At 45.0% G+C, this 13,246-nt stretch overlaps 2 protein-coding genes across 2 annotated transcripts; one reads left to right on the top strand and one right to left on the bottom strand.

Moving 5' to 3' along the window:
* Positions 1-1,327: 1,327 nt before the first annotated feature.
* Positions 1,328-2,787, top strand: T265_07643 (hypothetical protein; the record flags this gene model as incomplete). Its single annotated transcript, XM_009173216.1, has 2 exons — positions 1,328-1,428; positions 2,610-2,787. The coding sequence occupies 2 exons, from the start codon at positions 1,328-1,330 to the stop codon at positions 2,785-2,787; spliced, it is 279 nt and encodes a 92-aa protein (XP_009171480.1).
* On the bottom strand, positions 1,823-8,616 carry T265_07642 (hypothetical protein; the record flags this gene model as incomplete). Its single annotated transcript, XM_009173215.1, has 3 exons — positions 1,823-3,578; positions 6,118-7,406; positions 8,580-8,616. 2 exons carry the CDS (start codon positions 7,375-7,377, stop codon positions 1,944-1,946), a joined length of 2,895 nt encoding a protein of 964 aa, XP_009171479.1.
* Positions 8,617-13,246: the final 4,630 nt, after the last annotated feature.

A 13,246-nucleotide genomic window follows, 5' to 3' on the forward strand; every position in this document is an offset into this window, starting at 1 on the left:
TCAAAGCCCGCTTCTCGGAACTTTCAGATGCTACGCGAAGCTTCACGGCTATTCGGAAAGTCTTCGAATCATTCACAAGTGATCAAATTGAATAAGTTGCCGACGAGCAGTTTCATAATTTAGTTAGCAGAATTTAAGTGAACAAAATATGCTACCGCTACCCTCCATGCTCATCATCATCATAAGCAGCAAAACAAGTGTTGATACTGAAGTCTTACTGCCTTACAACCACTTTTTTTTAATTTTTACTCAAAGTAAATAAGATGGGAATTGATTCGGGAGGGAACTGATGCTAGCCTACCCCAAGCATTCTGAGGTACCCACACCTCCAAGCGCTCAATCACACAATTTGGAAAGAAGCTAACAGCAAGAACGCCACTGACGTCGATTAGCCGCCATTTTTTGCGATTTCTCCATCCGGGCATCGAAGTGGTCACGATCCTTCTCCTGGAAGGCGAACCAACGCCATTCACACTCTTCGCAGTCCCTTTCACATCCTTCTGTCAAGTTACACGTTGCCCACCCCCTAATTTGTGCCATACCTCGAACGTGCTGAGATGGTGATACTCCACACTGCACGTATTGTTTTCGGTACGTTGAACACAGATGAATATGGTTGGTGCCGATCAATGACTATCATTGCATGGAGCGCTATGCTGTCGACAGGCCTGAAGTGTTAAAGTGCGCACGACAATGGATAAAGTAACTACCACTATCAGTCGCTCGCTCACCATCTTTTCCACCTACAAATCAAAGCCCACTCCAATGGGAATTTGACACATGCGTGGAAGGTGCCTCTCCATAATGGCAAACAGGACGCACAGTTCTTAGAAACACTCCAAGACACCCTATCGCAATAGAAATAACTTTGGGACCGGTCCCAAAGTTATTTCTATTGCGATAGGGTGTCTTGGAGTGTTTCTAAGAACTGTGCGTCCTGTTTGCCATTATGGAGAGGCACCTTCCACGCATGTGTCAAATTCCCATTGGAGTGGGCTTTGATTTGTAGGTGGAAAAGATGGTGAGCGAGCGACTGATAGTGGTAGTTACTTTATCCATTGTCGTGCGCACTTTAACACTTCAGGCCTGTCGACAGCATAGCGCTCCATGCAATGATAGTCATTGATCGGCACCAACCATATTCATCTGTGTTCAACGTACCGAAAACAATACGTGCAGTGTGGAGTATCACCATCTCAGCACGTTCGAGGTATGGCACAAATTAGGGGGTGGGCAACGTGTAACTTGACAGAAGGATGTGAAAGGGACTGCGAAGAGTGTGAATGGCGTTGGTTCGCCTTCCAGGAGAAGGATCGTGACCACTTCGATGCCCGGATGGAGAAATCGCAAAAAATGGCGGCTAATCGACGTCAGTGGCGTTCTTGCTGTTAGCTTCTTTCCAAATTGTGTGATTGAGCGCTTGGAGGTGTGGGTACCTCAGAATGCTTGGGGTAGGCTAGCATCAGTTCCCTCCCGAATCAATTCCCATCTTATTTACTTTGAGTAAAAATTAAAAAAAAGTGGTTGTAAGACTGTCAACAAACTATCCCGCTGTACTATCCTTCGGGTTTAACCCATCGTGTTATTTATTCTTTGGTTGTATCGGGGCAAGCAGGTCTGCCCGTGAGGAGATTTTAAGCTATGGTGTATGACGGTGTTCCGGCTCATTTGTACCGCAATACTTCAGTCCTGTTTTACTGGCTGAGACTGGCAACGCTCTCTCAATTACCAAGTACTGCCGACCATCCTGTTTGCATAGTATCCTGTCCATCCCTCGTCTCGATTCACCTACCATGCCACGTACACAAAATCACGGTGAACTCAAAATATGATGACGTTATTCTCCATGAGTTGTGACAATTTCCTCTGTATGATACATTTGGATGAGAAGGCATTTTGTTCAATATTTGTTTGAGAAAATCTTGTCGATCTTCCTCGGTAGTCTACTGTTTGGTTGACTGTACTTCCTCCAAAGTCTTTTCGCCCCTGATTGCTGGAAGCATATATTCCGGGGGCTGGTAGACAGGTCTATGGCGTTCTTCTGATGGCTCGAGCAGATAATGATGCTTCGCTAAGGGTGGTAGTCTTTGTCGCTTCTCACGAAGCCACTCTGCCGAGTTCTCCGGTTGCTGCATCAAACGTGCCTTCAGTATCTGGTCGTAGGCCATTTGAATGCCATTCTTTCTTAAACGGGTAAACGCGTTTCTACCCATGACCAGTCGTTGGTTGACAGTGTTCAACATGGCATCCGCATAAGCCAACTCTAATGGGAAATTGCCGAGTTCTTCATGGGCCTCAGCTTCTTCTCTGGTGACCACTATCATGTTCCAGGGTGCCCACGGTTCATTCAAGCGCCATCGTGTCAGGACCAAGTCGCTTATATCTAACCAGCCGGACAAAATAGAACGGCGCTCCCACACATCATCCACAAGAAACTGTATATCCCTCTTATCCACAAGGAATGGGAACGGATTACTGTTCAGGGCTTTTTCGTCCGTGCCATCCGTTTTGATCAAGGTCTCTGGTTGAGGGCGTTCCCCATTCTCTAAACGAACTAGCTCGGCTTCTTTGTTGTCTTGGTATTCTTTTTGCCTGGCTCTTTCTATCAGCTCGAACTCCCTCTTCCTCAGGTCGACCAACATTCTTTGGTACGGATCCATGTCTACTCTTTTCCGAGCTCGATTGTCCTCTCTGCGACATGAAAGACACGGTGTCAGTCGGTTTGCTCTGGCACTGAGTGGAAATGCGCTGTTTCTCAGGTATCGGTCGCAGGCTAAACAGTGGTGAACATCTCCCTTCAGTGATTCAGCTATTTTCTCCCTCGCTCCTGTGGGCACCTTGATATAATTCGCGATTTCCGGATTGACTTCTGGCATTTGGGCAAACTTCACGAATTGATTAGTGATCCGCTCTCTTAGACCTCTCAGTTGTTCAGGTCGTACACCTCTAACAATTAACTCTGCCTCGCGATCAATCAACTTTACCAAATCTTTACAAACTTTGATCTGGTATTGTGTTACGATTTTTTTGGTCGTTAACAGTATATCTAACCTCTCCTCGTCCCTTAAATCCTCGAGTCTGAGTGATGTAACGATATCCAGTAACTCCCTTGCCTTCAAGGTTTGCGGTGTATCGACTTCTAGAGCGCGACCATTGATGGCCGACGTCCATCGAATCGGAGCTGCTGCTTTTCGCATTTCATTCATTTGACCGCGTAGATTTTGTCTCTCGGAGACACACAGTTGATGCCTTCCAATGGCTGCAATCAATTCGGATTCTTCATCTAGCAGAAGGGCGAGTGCTGCCTTTCTTTCTGCGACCGTCAACGATTTGGCATTTATTTTTGACACTTCTTCCTGTTTCCATTGTTCCAATGCGTTAAATAGTCTGTCAAAATCTGCCTTGGTCTTCGGATGCAACCGCCTTTCAAAATCAAACTTGATTTGCACGAGTTTGTTTTCCTTAAGCTCCTGTTCGTGTTGGCGTTCCCAGTCGAGGTATTGGTCTCGTAGACGTCTCAGTTCGTTCACACGTCTTTTGGCCAACCAGCGCCGAGTGTACTTTTGGATGATAATTATCTAAAAATGCGTTGAAGAGGTAGAAGTAAGCATTAGTGGTTAATGTGTACCGTTCCATACAGCGCAGAATATAGCTTCAACTTTTGAGATAACTCCACTTAACATTTTGGCGAAGCAGCCTTCACGATGTATCTTCTACAAGCTCTTGCATGTACAAAGCGAACGGTAAACTGGTGAAAAATAAAACAGTAGTACAAGTATTACTGTGGAGACAATGTGCGCACGTGTACAGGCTTTCATCTGTGAGACCCTGTCTAGCGATTATTTGCAGGGGGATTGAAGGGACAAGGGGTCGCATCACCGCACATGTTCTTTGCTTGGGAGTCGATTAATCATACGCACTAGGACAAGTGGAGTGGGCCTCACAGTACACGTGTACGCAGTTCTCAATGTACAGGACTTATATTGATGTGGAACACCACTGTTTCAGTTGTGTAGGGTATTCTGGTTGTTCATTGAAATCTTGAGTCAGCCTGGTGCGTGCCGCCGCAGTATCTGCTCGGTCGGCTCCCTAAACAGGGGACAACGTTCTCGTCATTGCACCAAAGTAACTTGCTCCACAGAACCAAATGAACTGATAAGTACACTTAGGTTTGGCTCAGAGAGGCACTTTATCTTCAGACGTCCGTCTTAGCGGCAAAAATATACATCTTAGTAATCCACTTACGACTTCTAAATAATAGGTGGGCGAGATGGCTCAGTGGTTGGAGCGCGAATTACTGACCAGAAGGTCCGTGGTTCGAACCCGACCTCTGCCTCTCGACTCTCCCTGTCTAGGCTTGGGCAACCTGGTAGTATCCCAGCCCTCGTGCCTCCATTGGGTGGCATGCCAGCTAGGCACCGAAAAGGTGTTACAGCTGAACTATTATTAAATACCAGATGGAGATATAGTGACATCGTGAGGAAAGCTTGCCTGAGCTACCGTTGTCCCATTCTCAGGGATTAAACCAAGTTCTCTTAGTTCGGATGTCTGACATGCACGTCTCTTTTATTCTGCCGTAAAAACCTCCTAATAAGTTTCTTTGCGTCCTTAAGGGCACAGAAATGGTGAAGCGGGTGCACTGAACAACGTAAGTTAGTTTTGAGTACCCTTATCCGCTCGCCGCTGTGGCCGAGCACCAGAAATCTGGAGTGGCGTCACGACCTAATCGGTCTATGTATAACCTCCATTACCACAACATTACTGAGGATTTATCCAAGATTCTCAAACCTCTTCAAAGCTATATAGCAAAGAATGGTACTTACCACACTCTCACCTGTATTTATCCTATTCGTGGGTTGTTGTCTTCTGTCCACACTCTCACCTGTATTTATCCTATTCGTGGGTTGTCTGTCTTCTGTATATAATGTCGCGATTTTTATGTCTGTAGCTCTGCCTGAAACTACTGACCATGTATGCAATGCAAGCAATGTCAGAGAACCATTCGTGCGTACCCCAGCGTCAAACCTGAAGGAGCTTTTACGATGCTCCACGGGTATGCAATTCCTGCTCAGTGGCACTCTGTATCACCAAACAGGTGGTTTTAGCATGTGGCCATCTCTTGGTTCGTTTCTTGTTAAGTTAAGGGACCGATACACTTGAGAAGTTGTCATAAGTATGTTGATGACACATTTTTAGTGTGTTATGGGGAAAGTACCAAGGGGTTGTGTTGTGGATGTTTACCTCGGCTCGTCGTGATACGGCACCCACGTTAGAAACACGACATAACGGAAATTTCGCTCTCTCGGAGAGCTTTCCTATCTGGGGAAAAGCGATCCGCGGAACTGCCATTTGAATCGATGCACTTGAAATTGGTCAGGGTTCCAACTCTTAAATATCGTATGGACAAATAGTCACGAACGGCAAGTTCACTGCAGACTATGATAAATTTTGCCCCAGATAGGGTCAAGCCTGGTTGCTTGCGTTAGGGCCACTGGTTTTTGCTTACCACGAGTCACACATGAATTTTGAATCTGCGCATCCTACCATAATTAGGTTCGCACACTGAAACATGTATACTTAGTGCTAAGGAGAACATTAGACCGTCCGCCGTTATCACCCGGTTCCGTCCAATCGTCGTTCGCAAGTTTGCGCGCCTCCATAAGCAACTGAAAAGGGGAATGGCACTGTGGTTTGCAGAGACCAATTAGCTACTTTATACAGACATCGCACGCACATCCCTGTAGCGTTGCTTGCTTACTGGTATCAGTGCGAACGGAACATACATGCAAATTTCAAGGTTGCTCAGTTATGGAAAAGCCGCCAGTGAAGTAGGTTACTGACTTGCTTCCTAAGTTATGCGCCGAGTAGTATATAACCTGGTTTAAACCCAACGGTCACTATTATCTTCAGTAATGTCCGAGCACAAGTCATCCTGTTCATTATAAGTTTAGTTTGATATAAACTCAGAAGATTGTTTCACGGGGTCTGCCAGTGCTGATTCGGAGCCTTAACTTATTTACTGTACTTAATGTTTGAGTTACTGAGAGATTGAGCTTTCGCTGTCCTGCAATCAAAAGGCAGTTAAAGCTTGTCTGAAACAAAACAAACGCAACTCACATCCCTTAACCTGCGTTCCAAGTACTCCTCTGCAGTTTCGTACGTCCCCGGGATCCTCACAACATCTTTGGCATTTGAAACGTAGAACCCTGGTTTCGAGAACTGTGTTGACATATTATTCACCGTGGATTGACCGAAGTGCTTCATTCTGTATGTTTGTGTCTGACGTGAAAAAATGGGGATTCCTGTTGGACGTCTTGGTAGTGGCCTCGTTTGTGCAGATGCATGATGATACCTGGTATCTGTCAGCTTGTGACGATATCCCCCTAAAAATGGTTTGTGATGTGAAGCGGGAAGCCAGTTTATCTCTACCTCCTTTGGAGTTTCCTCGTCCTTGAATTGCTTTATCTCCAGTGTGTCTTGAAGTGTGTACTGTTCGTTTGTAACAAATGCCTTCTTGCAGGAAACTTTTATGACGAGTCCTGACTGAAATGTGATCTCGCGATTTCCAAGGCGTATTTTCCGTCCATTCTCGATTTTTGTAAACGTCATTGTGAACCGCACGACCCCGTCAGTGTCAACCAGCTCTTCCAATGGGGTCAGATGACCAACGGTTTCATTGTTATGAAGTAGCTGAAACTCGCCATATCTTATTGCCGTATCTCGAACCACAAGTACGCTGACTTCGGAAGCATAGTACTTCTTTGGTACACCGTAAAACTCCATTTTCACTCCATTATCAGACACCACTTGCACAGTGAGGGAATGTGTCTTATCTAATGCATATGACGCAGTCGGATTCCTGGATTCGTATTTCTCCGCTAGAACCGCACGACCTGCCAAGCTGGAGGACTCGTTCTTATTTACCACTACGGCGCCGTGGCCGTATTTGAAATCATCTGACTCGACGTCTGGTCTTCCTGTTGTCTGCTGTGGCTCATTTTGTTCGGCTGATGTACCAGGCTTGGAGCTATTAGTTATCAAGTCATCATCAGCTTCACTGCGGTCAAGCGACGCGGGAGGTGGCTCCATATGTGTCTGCTTGTTCAAAGATTCTTGTAGTTTTTGTGTATTATCAGCATCTCTGAAGGACTCTGCTTCAACATACAATTTACCTGTCGAAGATTCATCTTCATCCTCATCTAGATGCGCACTTCCTTGAATGGGTGTTCCTCCTTCGATATCGGAATTGTTTGCCGAACTTTCTCCTTCAGCGTGCTGACTTCTGTTTCTTGTTCCAGGTGTTGAACACAGATTATCGTCTTCTGCATCTAGCTGCTCTTCGAAATGTTTCTCGAATTGCTCAGCAGCTTCTTCCATTTCCTTGACTGCTCAGCTGAGAGACATAGCTGAAATATATATAAAAAACAGCCTGTACTATCAAGAGTTCCCACTGTACCTCTTCTCACTCGTTTGGCTTAGGGTTTGCTAATCAAATATAACCATCAAGTAGAGATCCCTTATGATACACAAGCCCTAAATGGTAATCAACGGGGAAGGTAGTAACAGCGTCGTAGCTTTGATTCAAGATTGTATTAGGTGAAAACCCCGCTGTAACGAAAACTCGTTCTCGAGACGGATTGCTGATTCACAACGATTTCAGATATGCTCCAAGCTGTAAAGTGCAGTTCAATTGCCAATTAGACCAGTTTTGTCTGTTTGAAAGGTCAAAATGTAACTTCTTGTTAATGTGAGGAGGATGGGGGTTCGAAAAAGCAGGGGCAGTAATTGAGGCCAACCGGTTGCTCAGGTTGAATTAAAGGTTAGCTTGGGCTAACTACCTTGATTAGTGGTAGTATGAAATTTGGTGCTTTTCATTCTAGATTTCCTCCCGTCTGTGAAGCCACTCTATCCTGGAAAGCTGAGAATCGCTGTACAGTTGCTCCGTCCTTTTTGGCGATCACCAACGTTGTGCATCTCACCAAACTCAGAGTTTTGAACTCGCGACCTTCTGACTGGTGGTTAAACACTTAGCCGTGTGGTCAAAAACAACTATTCAGTAGTTCGACTTCCTCTCACTTATACATGACACAGGACTACTTATCCTTCAGCCATGGAAACTCTGAACCTCTTCTTCAAGTATTTGAGATTACTGCGTTTTGTTCGCTGACTGTCAGTAATCTCGGATTTCAGTGTCTGAAACACTACGAAGCGCGATTCTGTCCAAAACCAAGGACTGAATCATCTTACTTGACCTTTGGACAGCTTGCCGATTCTATTGAATCAAAAACTGTGTAGTACAATGTAATATAATATACGGCTGCTAGTTTCTCTGCGCAGGAGCGCTGCATCTCAACCGGACCCTTGGAATCATCACCATCCCCAGCAAGACCAGATGAAAACGCTGTTGCTTCACTCCCTTACAATTAATGTGAATAAAACCTTCCAATGGAAAAAAGAAAGCCTTTGGAATAAAAATCAATGGAATCAAACGTGCTGAAGTCCGCGTTTTATTAGTGCTAGCCTGATACTTGGTAAACTCTTCATAAAAAACTACCGCTTCCTGAGGAGCAGACGCTTACCTGGACCGATGTGATTATTCCAGGTTGCCAATTCCAACTGGCCCCTTATCACGTGATAATAGCATAGCAATGGGCTATGTTGACTCATCCAACAGAAATACCTGTTACCATCTAGAATACTTAGGCCGCACTTGATAAACGTGCCAGCACCTGCATAGTCTGCTCACACCTCCACCCACCTCTTCCTAGGCGTAAACCAAATGTAGAAGTACAGTGCAACGACGATCAAGCCAACGCTTGTGGGATGACGTGAATGTATGAGTTTTGAAGTCTGGTTCATGTCTGTTCAGACGGTCGGTCACTTCCTTCTGGTCTTCCTGTTTTCCTTTGTTAGTTTGGGTTTTTCTTAGAATGTGCATGGTCCCTTGACGAGCATAATCGCAGTTTCCTTTGTGATTTGTTGCACATAAACCAGCATCAGTTACGTGATAGTCGTTTAGGACTGTATACTTTGTAAAAATGCCTCTCCTTCTGGCGCCTTCACCAGGCCAGTATAGCTTCATCGTTTGCTGGGTTATTTCATGCCATTTTTCTTAGAAGATTGTACTCTCGGATCTCGTTTTACTCTCCTGAACATTCCTGTAAACTGTAGATATGAAAAAACAGCAAAACAGTAGGTTTAGTTCCAGATGGCAGTTGTTATCCCAAAGCAAATGGTACACATTTTGACTCCTTTTTCCTCGTAAGATCACTTCTCAAGTACCATAAAAATTCGAAGTAATTTGGAACCTGACAGAATCCATTGTGATTAGCCTGAAGAAGTTGAAAATTTCGTAGCTACGAACAAATGAAATTCATGGAAAGTAATTTTGGAGTTTGCGGTGCACTGAGAAGATCGGCGATACTCTTCTCTCTCTCCCTTTTCTGTATACGGATGTACAACTTTCCTGGCTAGTGATGAAACTCATTTGCTGTATTCGGAAGCGGTGATGCCGTGAGGAAGTAGTAAAGAGTTTACGCTTGAATCAATGGCCAAACAGGTGTCCTCTTCGTCCTTCCTCCGATAACAATGCTTCTCAACTAAAGCTATCACAGGAGGTCATCCACAGACTCTCATCGGCTGGTACATCATAGAACGAAGAGAATACAGTACAGTACTGTGATAGGGACGCGAAAGCAGTTCTATGAGAATTCTGTTAGTTTTCATAAGGTTCATCGAGAAGTGCAGAACAAGAGACGGCTCATTTATCTATTAAGTTCAATGGACAGATGTAGATTCATGTTTGGTTTCTGTCTGAAAGAAAGTTGATTACTGCAACAGCCGAAACTATTTTTCGATTACTATTTTTAGTCTGTGGGATGCCCCTTGTTACTTGGGATGCAATCCGTGGTGCTTTTTACAAAATTGACAGCTGGCTTGGGTTATAATCCGTCTCAGTTGACCGTACAACACATTTATGAACCTTTGCTTACTGTTTTTCCCCATGACTGTTTTCGAATCAATGATGAATGCAGCTTTGTCCATTGAGATCATGATCTGTACATCTTCACCATCGTCAGCATCAGAATCGATACAGATGCTCCACTGTTGCACAACCACAACGTTAATCTAATTATATTTAAAACCTTAGAATGAACAGAAGTGAAAGGTGTAAGGGAAGGATCTGGTGCTGGCCTATCTCACGCGCACAGTCAATCAGCACAAGCACCACTGACATCGATCCGCCCCCATTTCCTGCAATGGATCCACCCTGACGTGGGGAGATCATGAGCCCCTATTCTGGAAGACGAAATGCACCAACAATACCCAAACTCTTCGTAATCCACTTCACATCCTCCTGCAAATTTGCACGTTGTCCACCTCTAAGGATGGAAGCACGGATAACGACACTTGTTTCTATTTCGGTATGCACAGCACATGGTTGAACCATCACAGATGATGGATCTGGGTGTTTTCCGCGGTCAGCGCACCTGCTGCACGAACAAATGCCCGTTTTCGGATCACCGCGTTACGAATTCGTTGACCCCATCCGACACCAGCAGCTCTTCTGGGATGTCTATGGTATAAAAAAAACCTGAAGACACCTCACATCATCTCTTCGCAGATATCATGTATTGCGACCACACAGCAACGCAGCTCTTACTGTAGCTTGCTACACGCAACCCTTGCCATCAATTAATATTCCTTTTTGGTGCCACAACCAACACACCTTAGAACCTTGGAGATCCATGCCCTGATTTCATCACTCACATCTCCAGAACGTGTACTCAGTTTTGTCCTGTCGCAGTCTGAAATTCCTCCACGCTTAGTATCCCTGGGTAGGAGTTCGATGCCCCAGTTGTTCAATTTCGGAAGTCCGTGACAATATTGCAGTGAGCATACTCACAAATGAGATACTGACTCCCATAGTGTTACCATAATAACCATTATCACAGCATCAACTTTCTGGAAGATCTTCCAAGTCAATCCCTGAAACCGGGTGATGTGAGTTACACTACTCCATTGCAACAGTCACCTCCGAGATCCATCGTGCTGGTCTAACTCTTGCATCTTTCCATAGTCAGGGTGACTAGCTTTCTGTGGCACACCATTTTTCTTATCAGTCCTGCAAGCGGAGTCGACCTGTAAAAAGCCGAGAAGCACTATAGGGCTGTTCTATTTATACTATGAATCATCTTCAGAATACATCATTCAGCTAAAAATGACTGGTCATTGGTGTGAGTAAATTGCATCATCATCATCGTCGACAGCACGACATCAGTGTTCAACACTGATGTTTCACTGCCGTACAACCATGATTTATTTGGAAGCCTTATTGTGAAGAAAAGAATAAGGGTGGACGAGGAAGGGACTTATCCCAAGCTTACTACAATCATTCCGAGGTGCCCACACCTCCAGACACTTATTCGGGCAATCTGGATACAAACTGACAACAAGAACGCTACTGTCATCGGTTGGTAGCCATATCTTGTAGTGTCTCCAGCCAGGCACAGTTAGGACCACGTGGTCCCCATCCTGAAAGTCGAGTAGCACCGACAGCACCCAAGCGTTTCGTAACCACGTTCATACTCCTCTGCCAAGTCAAGGGTTGGACACCTCTCTGTTTATGCCACTGTGAATTGAGCATGAAAAAACAGCACTCTCTTTGACAAACGATGGTTCGGCATATGTAACACATGTCCCAACCAACGCAGCTTCTGGTGTTGGACACATTCTTCAATGGAAGTAGCTGTTGCCCAACCGAAAACGCGTTTTCCAACTGCCTCGTTACGGATTCGCCGACACCAGCCCACACGAGCTATGGTTCTGAGACAACGAATGTCGAACACCTGAAGACGTCTCAGTTCCGCTGCACTTAAACAGGGTATGGCTGCACCCGTCCTTCATCCAGGTGATTCACATCGGGTGGTCAAGCACCGTCTAGACCTGCAATAGCGTTAAGGCTCAGGCCACATACGGGACTTCCCGTTTCTGGGAAGAGATGTGCAGTACATTTTTTCGCTGCTGCTTTGCAGCTTACTTACTGTTGGCAGTATGTCTGATTATTATGATGTGAATGCGTCTGTTGGTTGGTGATCAGATGGTTTTTGATCGGTTCAGCGAGCGTGGCAACTAGTTTGTAGAAGCGTTGTCCTTACTGAGGAGACATCACCATGGCACTATGATACTGCACGGCAAATGGTAAATAGTAAGAACTGCAGAAAACCAGCGGCTGGTGTTGATTGCATCGACATTTTTCTGAAGCTGAACACTGTGTAATCGGACGATGCTAATCATTTTTAAACATACTGCCGCATAGAAACAAGCTGTGGATGGTACACAACTGGAACTAACCTTTGCTTTTATCCTCGCATCTCGAGTAACACCCACGATGGCCACCAAATCTAGCCCCAGAATTAGTTTATCCCGATAGCGCAGTGGCATATCCTCACAATTTCCTCACAATTCGTTGGTATAAGGCGTGGGAACTTCGCTAAAGGGTGCTATAGATACAGTGCATTTGGGCATTCAAGCACATACCCTTCCGTCAAATGACCCTCAGCAGTACCCACAAAGGCAAAAACAGTTTTACTGATTCTAAGACCACCGACGGTACACGATCAGAGGCAGCAAGAGGTCGATGTGGTAGCCAATACGATGACCTTAATAAGATGTTTGATGCACTTTTCGGCATGAAAGACATGCTATCCAAAGTTGGTCCAACTAAGAAGTTCTCAACTTTCGGTAACTCTCTCTTGGGTGATTTTTGAACTAGGCTGTTATGCAGATAGTCTTTTTGCAGCTTTTTACTAAAATACCAACGTGCTTCAATCTCTTTCTTACACTCCAAGTTTGAAAGCCTGTCGGTTGAAATGCCAAACACGACCTTATGACCTGAACAAAGTCAAGTGCGTTTTTTGTTGCCCGGGTGACCTTTCGACGTCATTTTTGTTGCAATTACATCGTGCTTCTGATGTGGGGCACTGCATATTCATTGAGCGCTAAACAGCTGCTTTTCTGTCTCCGTGGAATATCAGAAATCAGCGTGCGTTGGTTCTTCTATGATCGGGTAGCCTCGTTTACTGTTCATTTTCGTTCCTGTGTTTATTTGTAGAAGTGTATGTTTTTTCTCTAGTGCTTCTTTTTAGGGATTGTCAGCAGCTCTTCATCTTTCCATCCTTCCCTGATTGCCAAGGATGCATATTCTTCCCACAATAGCTCGTACTTGGTTTGTGATATATATATA

The sequence above is a fragment of the Opisthorchis viverrini genome, assembly GCF_000715545.1.
Source record: "Opisthorchis viverrini unplaced genomic scaffold opera_v5_189, whole genome shotgun sequence".
NCBI lineage: Eukaryota > Metazoa > Platyhelminthes > Trematoda > Opisthorchiida > Opisthorchiidae > Opisthorchis > Opisthorchis viverrini.